Consider the following 12916-nt stretch of genomic DNA (forward strand, 5'->3'; position numbering starts at 1 on the left):
AAATAACAGTAATAACAGTGTTGAATATTTAAGTGTTATTATTTCTTATTATTTATGCATTATCTTTCTGTACATCAGTTTGCCCGTTCATCAAAAAATTTAAGTATGGAGGGCACGCGAAAGGTTGTATGTTATGACATCTGGTGTAAGAAATTTCTACTTTGGTTGCCAAAATTTTGAAAAACAAATAACGCGTAACTGCAAGTGTACTAGTAATATAGGTTAAATAATATATATTTATCGTATAATTTCTTAAGCAATATATATTATTTAAAAATATTTCGTTGCTATATTCTTCCCTCAGAAATAGTCTTTTCTTAGGTGAACCAATCAAATTTCGTATTGCCAAACGTCTGTGACTCCATCTATACGGAAGCCATTTCTATAATGGTTCATCAATGTTGTTTTCAAAATAAGTATTAATAGTAAATAAATGTCATCCATTAACTAAGAAATTTGTAACACGTGTCTCTTTTATAAACAACTAGCATTATCTACGAATATGACAATTTCCTGCGTAGGAAACTGTAATAAAATTAATAATTCCGAATATCATGTGATTTTCATATTTTTAACACGTTCGGTATGGTCGGTCTTTCGCTTCCGAAGATAACTATTGCGATTAAAGCACAGAAAAGATAGTCTTTTCTAATAATTTATAACATTGTTCTAAATAACGAATTAATCAACGTTTCTCTTTCCTCTTCATTAAAATAATTCTTACGTATGATTATTTCAAAAAGTTTTTGCTGTAAACTTCGTACAGCATAGGTAATGATCCCGTTAACGGATGTAAATAAAATGCATGCATATGCATGTATGTTATAATTTTTAGCATATCAAAGTAACATATAATAGTTGGGAGTAAGAAAATAGAATTCTAACCTAAAATTCGGGATTATAGTATACTGATTGTACTAGTAACACTGCCATTGAATTTATTTTTATTATAGCCAATTTAGTACTTTTATATTTCTGATAACTCTCTTATATTCTTATAACTATTGTCCGGAATTTTCTAATTTTTCTTAAAAACAAAAGTATTCAGGAGTAAAATATTTAGTAAATTTACATCATTGATCGCCACATTGAATGTTTCACAGATATGAACTGCGCAAGTCAAACAATCGCAAAACACCGCGGAAAACAATTAGAAAAATAACCTGCATATTTTCTACCCAGTTTTCATTACATTATTAAAGCTATGTGTGGCTGGAATACGAATGCAATCTTGCATTTGACAAATTCTAAGTTAAATACTATACAATCGTGAAATAGTTCCTTACTAAATTATTGGATAACAAATATATTTAGAAATAAAATGTATTAATACTAGCTACTATATTCTATGTTGTATTGCAGTATACACAATGACTCGAAACTCGAATTATGGAAGGTATATCAAAATAATACAGCTATGAACAAAATTGTTTAACGTTATTATAAAATTGTTGGCCCTGAAAAGGGCCGATGATTATGTTTTTAGGGTGCTGCAGCGTTTACTTGGAGCTGGTATACTTAGTGACAGCTTTCGTGCCTTCAGAAACGGCGTGCTTAGCCAATTCACCAGGCAACAAAAGCCTGACAGCAGTTTGGATTTCCCGAGACGTGATGGTAGATCTCTTGTTGTAATGTGCCAAGCGTGAAGCTTCGGCAGCGATACGCTCAAAAACATCATTAACAAAGCTGTTCATGATGCTCATGGCTTTACTGGAAATACCAGTATCAGGATGGACCTGCTTCAACACTTTATAGATGTAGATGGCATAGCTTTCCTTCCTCCTCCTCTTCTTCTTCTTATCAGACTTACTGATATTTTTCTGAGCTTTGCCAGCTTTCTTCACAGCTTTTCCACTAGCCTTCGGTGGCATCTTCGAACTTGCTTTGTAGACTTCAAATACACTCGCTGAGACAATTTGAGACTGAATGTCGAACTCCGATCCTGGCTTCTTATATATCCAGAAACGCGACGGCAGCAGCGCACCAATGGCGTGCGAGCTCGCACGCCATTGGTCCGCTTGAGTTCATAACGGTCGGCCTAATAAAGGCAGAGCTGTAAAGAAAACGGAATATTTCTCTCTCACATCTGTTGGAGTGCATTTGTGATACTTACCCCAAGTTCAACGTAAAACATGTCTGGCCGCGGCAAAGGTGGAAAAGCCAAGGGAAAGGCAAAGTCTCGTTCGAACAGAGCTGGCCTGCAATTCCCTGTTGGTCGTATTCATAGGCTTCTTCGTAAAGGAAATTACGCCGAGCGCGTCGGTGCTGGGGCACCTGTATACTTGGCGGCCGTTATGGAATACTTGGCGGCTGAAGTACTAGAATTGGCGGGAAATGCCGCTCGTGATAACAAGAAGACGAGAATTATTCCACGGCATCTTCAGCTCGCCATCCGTAATGATGAAGAATTGAATAAATTGCTTTCTGGTGTTACCATCGCTCAAGGTGGTGTCTTACCGAATATCCAAGCAGTCCTGTTGCCTAAGAAGACTGAAAAGAAGGCTTAATAATATACACGTCATTATAAATGGTCCTTTTTAGGGCCACAAAATATTTCATTACGAAGGAATTCTTTTGTGTTCATAATTCAATAGAATGCGTCTAATGTTTAATATTTTTTTCATCTTACCATGAAGCAATCAGTAAAAGTACATAATTTAGAAGAAACTTTTTACCATAAATTTTGCTACACATATTATGAGTGAAACAGCTGGAGAAATTCTCTTTTTATGTAAAATGTGTTCGAAAATTATGTTCAAGCGGGCACGAGGTGATCCATTATAAAATGATATAAAAAGAAATATTTTTTCATATGACAATTCGTTCACGAAGAAGTCAACTTTGAAAACTTGTCATATGTAGTTGAACTTGGCTAACTATCGATCGGATATAGCTAAACAATCAATAAGAGGTTATTCTACATATGAAAATGAGTCACAAATTACAAACAATTTTTTTGTCTAAGAACATTTTCAAGAAACTGAATGGCATACTCTATAATACCCTTAACTTTTTTTTATTTTTTTATTTTTCTTTTTTTTTTGGTAGACTATTTACAATCAATTCTCATTGAGAATCATAAGTAAATTCTTTTGACGTGGTACTGTAACTTCAGAGTTTATAGTATGTTTGATTCTAGTTGAATCTAATGTACCCTTAAGGCTGAGGTCGCAAATCATACCATTTTATTTTTCTACGTAGAAGTAATACTATTACGTTTGTGTGAGATAAATATAAATGCATTTCTTATATGTAATGCATATATTTTATATCAAAAATCTACTGCTTCGAAACAAAAATTTAGTGAATTTCATTTATCGTTGATAAGAGACATTTTACGAAAATATTTCCAACATAGAAGCATGGTAGGAGGAGGAAAGAGAAAGTCTGAGGATTTACCATTTCGTCTAATTGATAGGCATTTTCCATCAAAATGCCCTAATCGTGTCGACACAACACAATTATCAAGAAGAAAATGTGTTGTTTGTGTGAAAAATAAGAGAAGGAGCGACACGCGATACGAATGCAGAAAATGCGATGTCAGATAATTGTTTCGTAATTGTTTGTATCGATAATTGTTTTGAAATTTTTCACACACAACTGAATCTTGTGTTATATTTACTAAATTTAGTTTTCTAGTTTATTGTTTTCTAGTTTATTACCCAAATTCTAGTTTATTGCAAATTTCAATGTTTATAATAAATAATTAATACTAAAAAATAACGCTCTTGAATCATTTAATCTCGTGCAAAAGAATTACTATAACTTATTACGATTTGCGCTTTGAATAGTTAATCAACAGGGTTCAGTCTAGCGAAAAAGTATTCCGTCCACAGCGATCGTCAGGGCTGGTGTAACATCTCCTGGACTCCTTTGGACACATCACCACCTTATCGTCATAGCCTACACAGAAGGCTATGACACACCTTAGTCCACATCATAGATAACACATCGACCCCCGACCTTCGGACACTTCTCCACACCATAACCTTTTTTTTTTTTTTTTTATTTATTTGTTGAAATTACAATCAATTCTCGCGTTGAGAATTTTCAGTAATTTTTCTGGCGTGGCGCAGTGACATGGCTGTTTATTTACAATAAGTTAATACTTATTATAGATAGGTATAATTTATAAGTATTATAAGTAAGTGCAAATGCTTAATTTGGATAACTAAATGAATCTAGCGTTTAGGTCTAGCGGGTAGTGCCTCTTCAGCCTGCGAATCTGGTCCGTCGTATCAAGTAGTCCAGTGATTACGGGGTTTCGGTGTTTGTTGACTCTTTTGCTATATCTGTCGCTATATTTTGCTATTTCCTCTTTGACTGTGGGTATCTTGAGGTCGCGATGGATGGTTTCGTTGGTAACATACCAAGGTGCGTCTATTAAGGATCTTAGCGTTTTCGATTGGAAGCGTTGTAGTATTTCGATGTTGGAGTTACTTGCTGTAAGACCTAAAACCTAACTGTGATTTTAAAAATTTTAGAAAGTTTAGGGTGAGTAATAAATTATCCCTCAAGGAGTAGTAGTCACAGATGCAATGAATGCCTTGTTTCGTGCACAAAAGACGGACAGATGGGCAGATGTTCTGTTCTCTATAAGGAACCGTGCCTATTTCATATTCTAATAGTAGAATACTTCAGCATTAACTTACTATGCCTATTCCAAATTCTAGTTGTGAAATATTCCATTGAAAGAACTAAATTCTAAATGCTCCAGCACTATAAGTTTATTACTCTTTATATTACTTATATAATAAACTTATAGCAACCATGGACAGAATCGATTATTGTTTTTCTCTTAATATCTAATCGCACTTCTGATGCGGTAAACGGAAAAGATAAGACGAGGTTCTGTTAAGAGTAATTCGTATGAAATTTTCTACTTTCACGACAATAACTTATGAATAGAATATAATAAAGTCCGACATGGTATCTTATGATAGTAATATAAAACTTTTAGAGAAGGAGAAAGTAGTAAAAATTTCACGAGTACAGTGGAAAATCGGAAGTATCCTGGAAAAGTCCCTATATTGAAAAGAATTTTGGCCCTAAAAAGGGCCGATTGTTTATAGAAGAAAAATAGGCTGTTTAGGCTCTCTCTCCTCGAATACGGCGGGCCAACTGAATGTCTTTTGGCATAATGGTAACACGTTTAGCATGGATTGCGCACAGGTTGGTATCTTCGAAAAGACCAACGAGGTAAGCTTCGCTAGCTTCTTGCAAAGCCATGACGGCGGAGCTCTGGAATCTCAAATCGGTCTTGAAATCTTGAGCGATTTCACGAACCAGACGTTGGAATGGTAACTTCCTGATCAGCAGTTCAGTGCTCTTTTGGTATCTTCGGATTTCACGAAGAGCGACAGTTCCAGGCCTGTAGCGATGAGGTTTCTTCACTCCACCGGTAGCCGGAGCACTCTTACGAGCAGCCTTGGTGGCCAATTGCTTACGTGGAGCCTTTCCACCAGTCGATTTACGAGCAGTCTGCTTGGTACGAGCCATCCTTTCAAACAGTTGGAAAATACAGCGATACGTTCACCGTTATGACAAAATGTAGAATACGCTCCGCGCTTGGAAGTTCCCACTTTTATATGATGCAACTACCGGCTGCCGGCTTCGGATTGGTCGAGCGTCGCACTGGAAGGGGAACTACGCGACCGTCAACACAACAAAGCTTCTATTCTATTTCTACCTGTTTTATTTCTTTTATATTCAGGCAAATGTAATTGTGGCTGTGATAGATTTGAAATTTTAGCAACAAATGAGTCCAAGTTTGAAAATATTTAAGAATAGATAATACCATTAAGGCTCGATATAAGATTGGTACAAATACCTAGTACAAAAGGAAATCGTGTGACTTAATCAAAATAGTTATATCCAAAAAACCATACCTTCAAGAAGCCCCTCTCCCACAACAGAGCGGAAATGCCATAACCAAGTAAGATCTTACAGACAACGTAGCAGACAAGATGGAGAGCCACATAGAAAATATTCAAGAAGCGTTCTACGTCCTTAAGTAATAAGAGTCAATAAGAACTAATATCATTTTAACCTCAATGCCTAAACTTATGATTATGGAGTTAGAGTATCCTTCCAATCCATTCCAGCTATTCAGCAATTGTTTTAATATGCAAAATGACGTTTAGTTCAAAGATACAAAATCCACAATCAACGATCACAGACGGAAGTCACAGTCTATTCACTTTTTATTTATTATTTCAAGCCTGAATATTTCTTCTTTTACACGGTACATTTCTGCAATTGACGATAAAGCAATGTTTTAAGTTTCGTTAAAAATTAAATCTAATTTCGAGACAAAAATATTACCAGGGTTAGAATAGAAGTAAAGGATGATTTTTTAGGAAAGAGTAACCGTTAAATTTAGTGAAAGCCGGATTTTGCATACAAAGGACGTGGAGCAGATGTTCGACGCAGATGTTCTGTTCTCTGTAGGGGACCGAAGTACAATATTTACTCCAAATTCTAATTACAATATAATATTGCAGCAAAATCATAAATTCTAAATATTTCAATGTACTTTAAATTATATAAAATCGACGTCATAAAAAATAAAAATGAATCGTAAAACATAATTAAATTCAGACAATTCTTTTGTAACGCTTTTCGCGACATGCGTTCTAGCGTTGTCGTGATGGAAGATAACGTTGTTCCTATTCACTAAACCAGGTCGTTTTTCAGCTAGTGCTTTCCTTAATTTTTCTAACTGAGTGCAATATTTGTCTGAATTAATGGCATCACCATTAGATAAAAGTTCAAAATAGAGTATTCTTTTATAATCCCACCATACACACAAAAGAACTTTGCGTGGATGTTACCCTGGTTTTGCACAGCGTTGAGGTGGCTGATTTCGTTGGGACCAGCTACGTTCCAGTTCAGGGTTTTCGTAAAGTATCCTAAAGTAAAGTAAATTTCGTAAAGACTTTTCATCATCAGTTACCAGGCGTTTAAGGATGCCTAAGCACTCAAACGTTCTACCTTTACACCATCCCCATTTTTTTTAAACACGTATGAATCGTTGTCTTAGGTATTTTCAGAACATTTGACATCTCTTGAACTGTCAAACTTCGTGATTTTTCAACAAGATCCCGAATTTTATCTTCGTCTGTCTGAGGAGGACGCCCGGAGCGCATTTTCTCCGTAAACAGCACATATGTTTTTCGTGGCAATTGTTACAGAACTTCCTTTCCGAAATTCATATAACATTTTTTTTTTTTATTTATTTGTTGAAATTACAATCAATTCTCGCGTTGAGAATTTTCAGTAATTTTTCTGGCGTGGCGCAGTGACATGGCTGTTTATTTACAATAAGTTAATACTTATTATAGATAGGTATAATTTATAAGTATTATAAGTAAGTGCAAATGCTTAATTTGGATAATTAAATGAATCTAACTTAAATGAATGTCGCAAATGGAAACGCATTTCACTCATGATTTTTTACAGCGACACGTTCTTCGTTATGATAAAATATAGAATACGCTTCGTGCTTGGAAGTTCCCACTTCTACGTGATGCAACTATCGGCTACCGGCTTTTGATTGGCCAAGCGCGGACTGGAGGGGGAATGCGCAACTGTAAGTATAAAAGCGCGGTGCCAGGAGAATCAAGCATCCACTTAGTGGTCGCTGTTTCACTGATACTGATCGAGTTACGCAATGACTGGCCGTGGTAAGGGAGGAAAAGGATTGGGAAAAGGAGGAGCAAAGCGTCATAGAAAGGTTTTGCGTGATAACATCCAAGGTATCACCAAGCCAGCCATCCGTCGTCTTGCTCGTCGTGGCGGTGTGAAGCGTATTTCTGGATTGATATACGAAGAAACGCGTGGTGTATTGAAGGTGTTCTTGGAAAACGTTATCCGAGATGCTGTAACCTACACTGAACACGCCAAGAGGAAAACTGTGACGGCTATGGACGTAGTCTACGCCTTAAAACGTCAAGGAAGAACTCTTTACGGGTTTGGTGGTTAATTTCTCTTGCCGCATTCACCTCCTCACAATCAAACGGCCCTTATCAGGGCCAACAATATTTACGACGATGGAATTTTCTGTTTCGAAGAACTCGCTGTGAAAATTGATAAAGCACTGGTGAATTTCCAATCGCTCATCCTTACATATTGTACGCCCATTTTATGTGTCACAAGTTTTTAGTACTCTTTTGAAATGGCGGTATCTCTGAGATATATATAGTTTTATTGAATTATCTTTTGGAATCCATGCTTGTGTTGCGAATTAAATAAAAATGTTTCTTGGATTTGTATATGCGTAATAAAATACCTAACCTATAAAACATACATACATACATACATCCAACTTTTCAAGTCGATAGTTCCCTAAGCTTATTGAAATTTAAAAATTATTTAAAAATGAAAAATTACGTAATTTTTTTAATCCTAGACATTACCCTCTGGATTTAAATGTTAGATTCAACTAGAATCAAACATCGATAATCATTTATTATTCACGTTATAGTACCACGCCAGAATAATTTACTTATAATTCCCAATGAGAATTGATTGTAAGTTACTTCCAAATAAAAAAAATGTTTCTCAATCCCAAAATATACGCTATTTCACGTTTGAGAAAGATTAAAAGTTTTCTTTACAGACTGTGTGTAGAGATCACTTTTCTGTTTCACTCATACACTATTGAACTGTTGTCAATCATAGAATATAAAAATATTTATATATCAGTTTATAAATAATATATATGCATGTACCGTTAATAGAGGAAGCGGGATACAAAATACACTTTAACAGAGAAATATGCATTTTTAACCCTTCCGCCACGAACGTCGCCTATAGGCGGCATCCGCGTGACGACCTGTGTGTACGAGCGTCGCCTATAGACGACGTCCGCGGAATACCACTTAACCATGAGCCCCGCGAAACGTATGAACGCTTTCCGTCGCAATGCTCCGTTCAGTACCGCTATTCCGGTGGCACGGTGGCCCGTACAGCGGTGTCATTCCGACGGAGCACACTGTCGTAGCGAAAGGGTTAATATTGCTATGCACACGAAATGTTCTGTGTTTCTCGAAGATCGATAAAAACCTGAATATACGGGCAAAAAGTTCTCGATTGATGTTAAGTATATTTTCAGTGGGAATACCCTTTACTTCTAGCTTTAAAATAAGACGAATTTGTCAAATCCCACGCTAGCTTTGTACTCTTACGATGGTTATTGTTAGCTATGATAAAGACAAGTATTGAAACAAATAACAGGTTCATTCAAGAAATCACTGAGGAAAGTTTTTAAATTAACATTCATAAAAATCTGGACAAATATAGAAAGCTTCTCAACGCGAGAATTGATTGTAATTTTAATAAATAAATAAATAAATAAATATAAAAAAAAATAGAAAGTTAGTATATATATGTCGGAGGCATTTTGAGGCGTTCGATGAACCTTTATTTACTTTACCGTTGCGAATGTAGCCAATATTTATCAGTACGAATGTGGACACTACCAGAGGCTACGAGTAATGGTAGTAGGATGATCGAGATGATGGTGACAACGAATTCAGGTTCGATAACAAATCCACGGTCCACGAGAGGACTAGTATCAACGTGCTACTCGATTCGGGTAACTTCCCGATAACTCAATCGGCAATTCGTCCAACGACTCACTAACAAACTAACTCACTAACTAACTCCCTTAATCCAAAAGAGCCTGCCCTTATATACTCCTATCCCCACTTCTCGGGTTAATCTTTGTTTTTAAGGAGAGCCATATAATCATTTCATACCTCTGTCAGATACATGTCCCTCCCGTGACCGTGGCTACATTCGGTGACCTGCCATGTCACTTCGAGCCCAAACCCATCGTCATAAAGTCAGATTGGGACATTAAGACTATTTCTTATTTTTATTATTTAAGGGCGGCTATAGTAAAAGTCTGGACTAGTGTATTGGGGTTTTTCCCAACATTCCGAACGGGAAATCCCGCTGTCTTTCCATCTCCGACATATATATGTCGGAGACGAAAGGCCACCGGAGCCTCCCCTCTGGAACTTCGGGAAAATCCGTAAGATTGTAATTAAAGTTTACAGTTGTATCTAAACAATTTGCCGTCAGTCTGCCCGATTGTACTTGTTGGCGATTAGTGATAATAAACTTGGGCTCAAGGCGACTATCAGCCGTCGAACGTAGCCGCGGTCAACGGGACGGGCGCTTCATCTAACAAAGGTATGGAGAGATAATATGACCCTCATTAAAGGGTATACCCATAGAGGTATCTGATAGTAAAATATGGCAATGGTTCCTTCGGACAATGAATACCTGATATTGAGGCACGTACACAGCACAAGTCCAGTTAGCCCCAGGACCCGCTATAAAACCTGGGTTTTTCCGGCAATTAAGTTTTTTGCAAACGGACGCTTCTCTGACATATATGTCTATGTGTATCTTATTAGCAATGTAATATAATTTAGTGCATTGTGTCTTCATGAACATAAATTATGAGCCGATTTTACTCCAATATTTAAGGAAATATATACAATGTTTTATACCCGTTAAGTTTTTTTTTTCTTTTTTTATTTATTTGTTAAAATTACAATCAATTCTCGCGTTGAGAATTTTCAGTAATGTTAAGTTAATCCCGTTAAGTTAATCAAAAATTTGAGAAGAATATTCAGTCCCATTTTTCAATTTGAAACACTGTCATTAATGCTTCAATGAGGAAGTAATTCTTTTACAAATATCCATTTAAAAAACTGCAAGCCAAAACATGTAAACTTATTTCTAGCATTCATGATAGTTATTCTACAATAACAATTTTTCTGGAGAACAATAGAATTCTTTCGAAAATATTCACAAAATTATTCAACGTAGTTATGTAGCATATATTTTGTGTAAGTGTTGCACTTCTCATACATATTTTTTTTTTTTTTTATTTATTTGTTGAAATTACAATCAATTCTCGCGTTGAGAATTTTCAGTAATTTTTCTGACGTGGCGCAGTGACATGGCTGTTCTCATACATATGCAAACGATTTTCTTTATCATCTTCTTTTTCATCTAACATTTTCTTTTGCATTTCGTATGTTTTTCTTTTGTAAGTAAGTAAAAGATTTACATAGTATTCAATACGAAATCATTCGTGTCGGCTTATTCCAGAGATTATTACGTCACGAATTATATCATACTTATTACGTGCTCATTACCTAGAATGATCTTATGTTCATAGAAATTAGAAAAACATTGTCTTAGTAATATAAAATGTATTTTAGTTATATATTTACTCGCGTGTTAAGATCAGTTGCGTTTTTACATCTGCTCAAATACCGAAAACGATGAAGACTTGAAAACCTTGTACATTCCTAGACTCGATTGACCTTTTTGGATCTCACGATAATGCCACTCAAAGAATTCTCCAATTCTCGACAAGATATTCTAATCATTCAAATGAAACGACGCTTGGTTACATGAATGTACATTAATGGAAATTTGAAGTTCTTGGAGTTTGCTTAAACAAGCCGTCTTCATTCTTTTCTTACTATTAAACTGTATTATGTGATATGTATTGTTACTTTTTCTTATTTAAAATATTACGTTTCAAATAATGCTTTTTATTAGGTTTACAATTGTTATATTTCTATTAACAATCAAAGCATGGTTTACAAACAAGCAAAATCACGTTTTAACCAATACTTTTTATTCAATTTATAATTGTTATATTTTTGTTAACAATGATAATATGATTTAGGACAAGTAAACGCATAGGTTGAGTACCAGCAGCGCACCAATCAGAGAACGAGAAGCGCAGCGTGGCTCGTGATTGGTGCGCTGCTGGCCACGTTTGACTGGTATAAAGGCGCTGCTGTTCCGACGCTCGACATCATTTTCTACCCAAGTGTGGAAGAGAACTCTTCGCTGTTTTCGTTTTTTCGTGTAAACAATCTTTGAGAGAAAAGATGTCTGGACGTGGAAAAGGTGGCAAAATCAAGGGAAAGGCGAAGTCTCGTTCGAATAGAGCAGGCTTGCAGTTCCCCGTTGGTCGTATTCATAGACTGCTTCGCAAAGGAAATTACGCAGAACGTGTTGGTGCTGGTGCACCTGTTTACTTGGCGGCCGTCATGGAATATTTGGCTGCTGAAGTTTTGGAATTGGCTGGTAACGCAGCCAGAGACAACAAGAAGACAAGGATTATTCCAAGACACTTACAACTTGCCATCAGGAATGACGAAGAATTGAACAAACTCTTGTCTGGAGTCACTATCGCCCAAGGTGGTGTTTTGCCAAATATCCAAGCGGTACTGTTACCTAAGAAAACTGAGAAAAAGGCATAAGCTGCTTTTTTCCACTACTTAAAACTTACAAATCGGTCCTTTTCAGGACCAACAATCGTTCTTACAAGGAACAGTCTCGAACTAAACTATTCAGATTAATCATTTTAAAATCGTAGATTCTGTTCGAGTAAATTATCATCATATCGCTCAATTTACGTAATATTTGAGCAATATGGTTGATATGCTGACATGGAGTGCAATAGAGTATAGAAGAGGTTAGGTATATAATATCGAATACTATAAAGAATTATTAGTTTCAATAATCAGAAATTAATTTAAGAACATTTCATGATTTTACGACATATACGGGTCCTGAACACATACATTACCTCTCCCATCCTACCGTTTCTTTACAAATGTCTACAATAGCATGACAAATCGATAGTACTTCGATAAAATAGCGTCTACTCAAAGGATAAGCAAAACCGCGGATTAAAGCTTCGATTCAATCTTACTATACGGCGCTAGTGTATCGTGAGAGCTTACGGCGAGCTAAACAGATCTTAAGAAAATAATCTCTGAAAGACCTCCTTTGTGTAAGATCATTGAACTTTATTCGGCGAATAATACGCAGTTAAAGTATACATGTTCACTTATCGAATAAAATGTAATAC

General features: G+C 36.0%; 5 protein-coding genes across 5 annotated transcripts; 3 read left to right on the top strand and 2 right to left on the bottom strand.

Annotated features, from left to right (window-relative positions):
- Nucleotides 1-1043: 1043 nt before the first annotated feature.
- Nucleotides 1044-1915, bottom strand: LOC117210848 (histone H2B). Its single transcript, XM_033454249.1, has one exon. The coding sequence runs from the start codon at nucleotides 1869-1871 to the stop codon at nucleotides 1500-1502; it is 372 nt and encodes a 123-aa protein (XP_033310140.1). The 5' UTR covers nucleotides 1872-1915; the 3' UTR covers nucleotides 1044-1499.
- A 141-nt stretch (nucleotides 1916-2056) lies between these two features.
- LOC117210847 (histone H2A-like) lies at nucleotides 2057-2532 on the top strand. The gene has a single exon (XM_033454248.1). The coding sequence runs from the start codon at nucleotides 2133-2135 to the stop codon at nucleotides 2505-2507; it is 375 nt and encodes a 124-aa protein (XP_033310139.1). The 5' UTR covers nucleotides 2057-2132; the 3' UTR covers nucleotides 2508-2532.
- A 2508-nt stretch (nucleotides 2533-5040) lies between these two features.
- On the bottom strand, nucleotides 5041-5561 carry LOC117210846 (histone H3). Its single transcript, XM_033454247.1, has one exon. The coding sequence runs from the start codon at nucleotides 5497-5499 to the stop codon at nucleotides 5089-5091; it is 411 nt and encodes a 136-aa protein (XP_033310138.1). The 5' UTR covers nucleotides 5500-5561; the 3' UTR covers nucleotides 5041-5088.
- A 2048-nt stretch (nucleotides 5562-7609) lies between these two features.
- On the top strand, nucleotides 7610-8267 carry LOC117210849 (histone H4). Its single transcript, XM_033454250.1, has one exon. The coding sequence runs from the start codon at nucleotides 7673-7675 to the stop codon at nucleotides 7982-7984; it is 312 nt and encodes a 103-aa protein (XP_033310141.1). The 5' UTR covers nucleotides 7610-7672; the 3' UTR covers nucleotides 7985-8267.
- A 3404-nt stretch (nucleotides 8268-11671) lies between these two features.
- LOC117210883 (histone H2A) lies at nucleotides 11672-12579 on the top strand. The gene has a single exon (XM_033454297.1). It carries the CDS (start codon nucleotides 11928-11930, stop codon nucleotides 12300-12302), a length of 375 nt encoding a protein of 124 aa, XP_033310188.1. The 5' UTR covers nucleotides 11672-11927; the 3' UTR covers nucleotides 12303-12579.
- The last annotated feature ends 337 nt before the right edge of the window (nucleotides 12580-12916 follow it).

The sequence above is a fragment of the Bombus bifarius genome, unplaced genomic scaffold (genome assembly GCF_011952205.1).
Source record: "Bombus bifarius isolate JDL3187 unplaced genomic scaffold, Bbif_JDL3187 scf7180000008213, whole genome shotgun sequence".
NCBI lineage: Eukaryota > Metazoa > Arthropoda > Insecta > Hymenoptera > Apidae > Bombus > Bombus bifarius.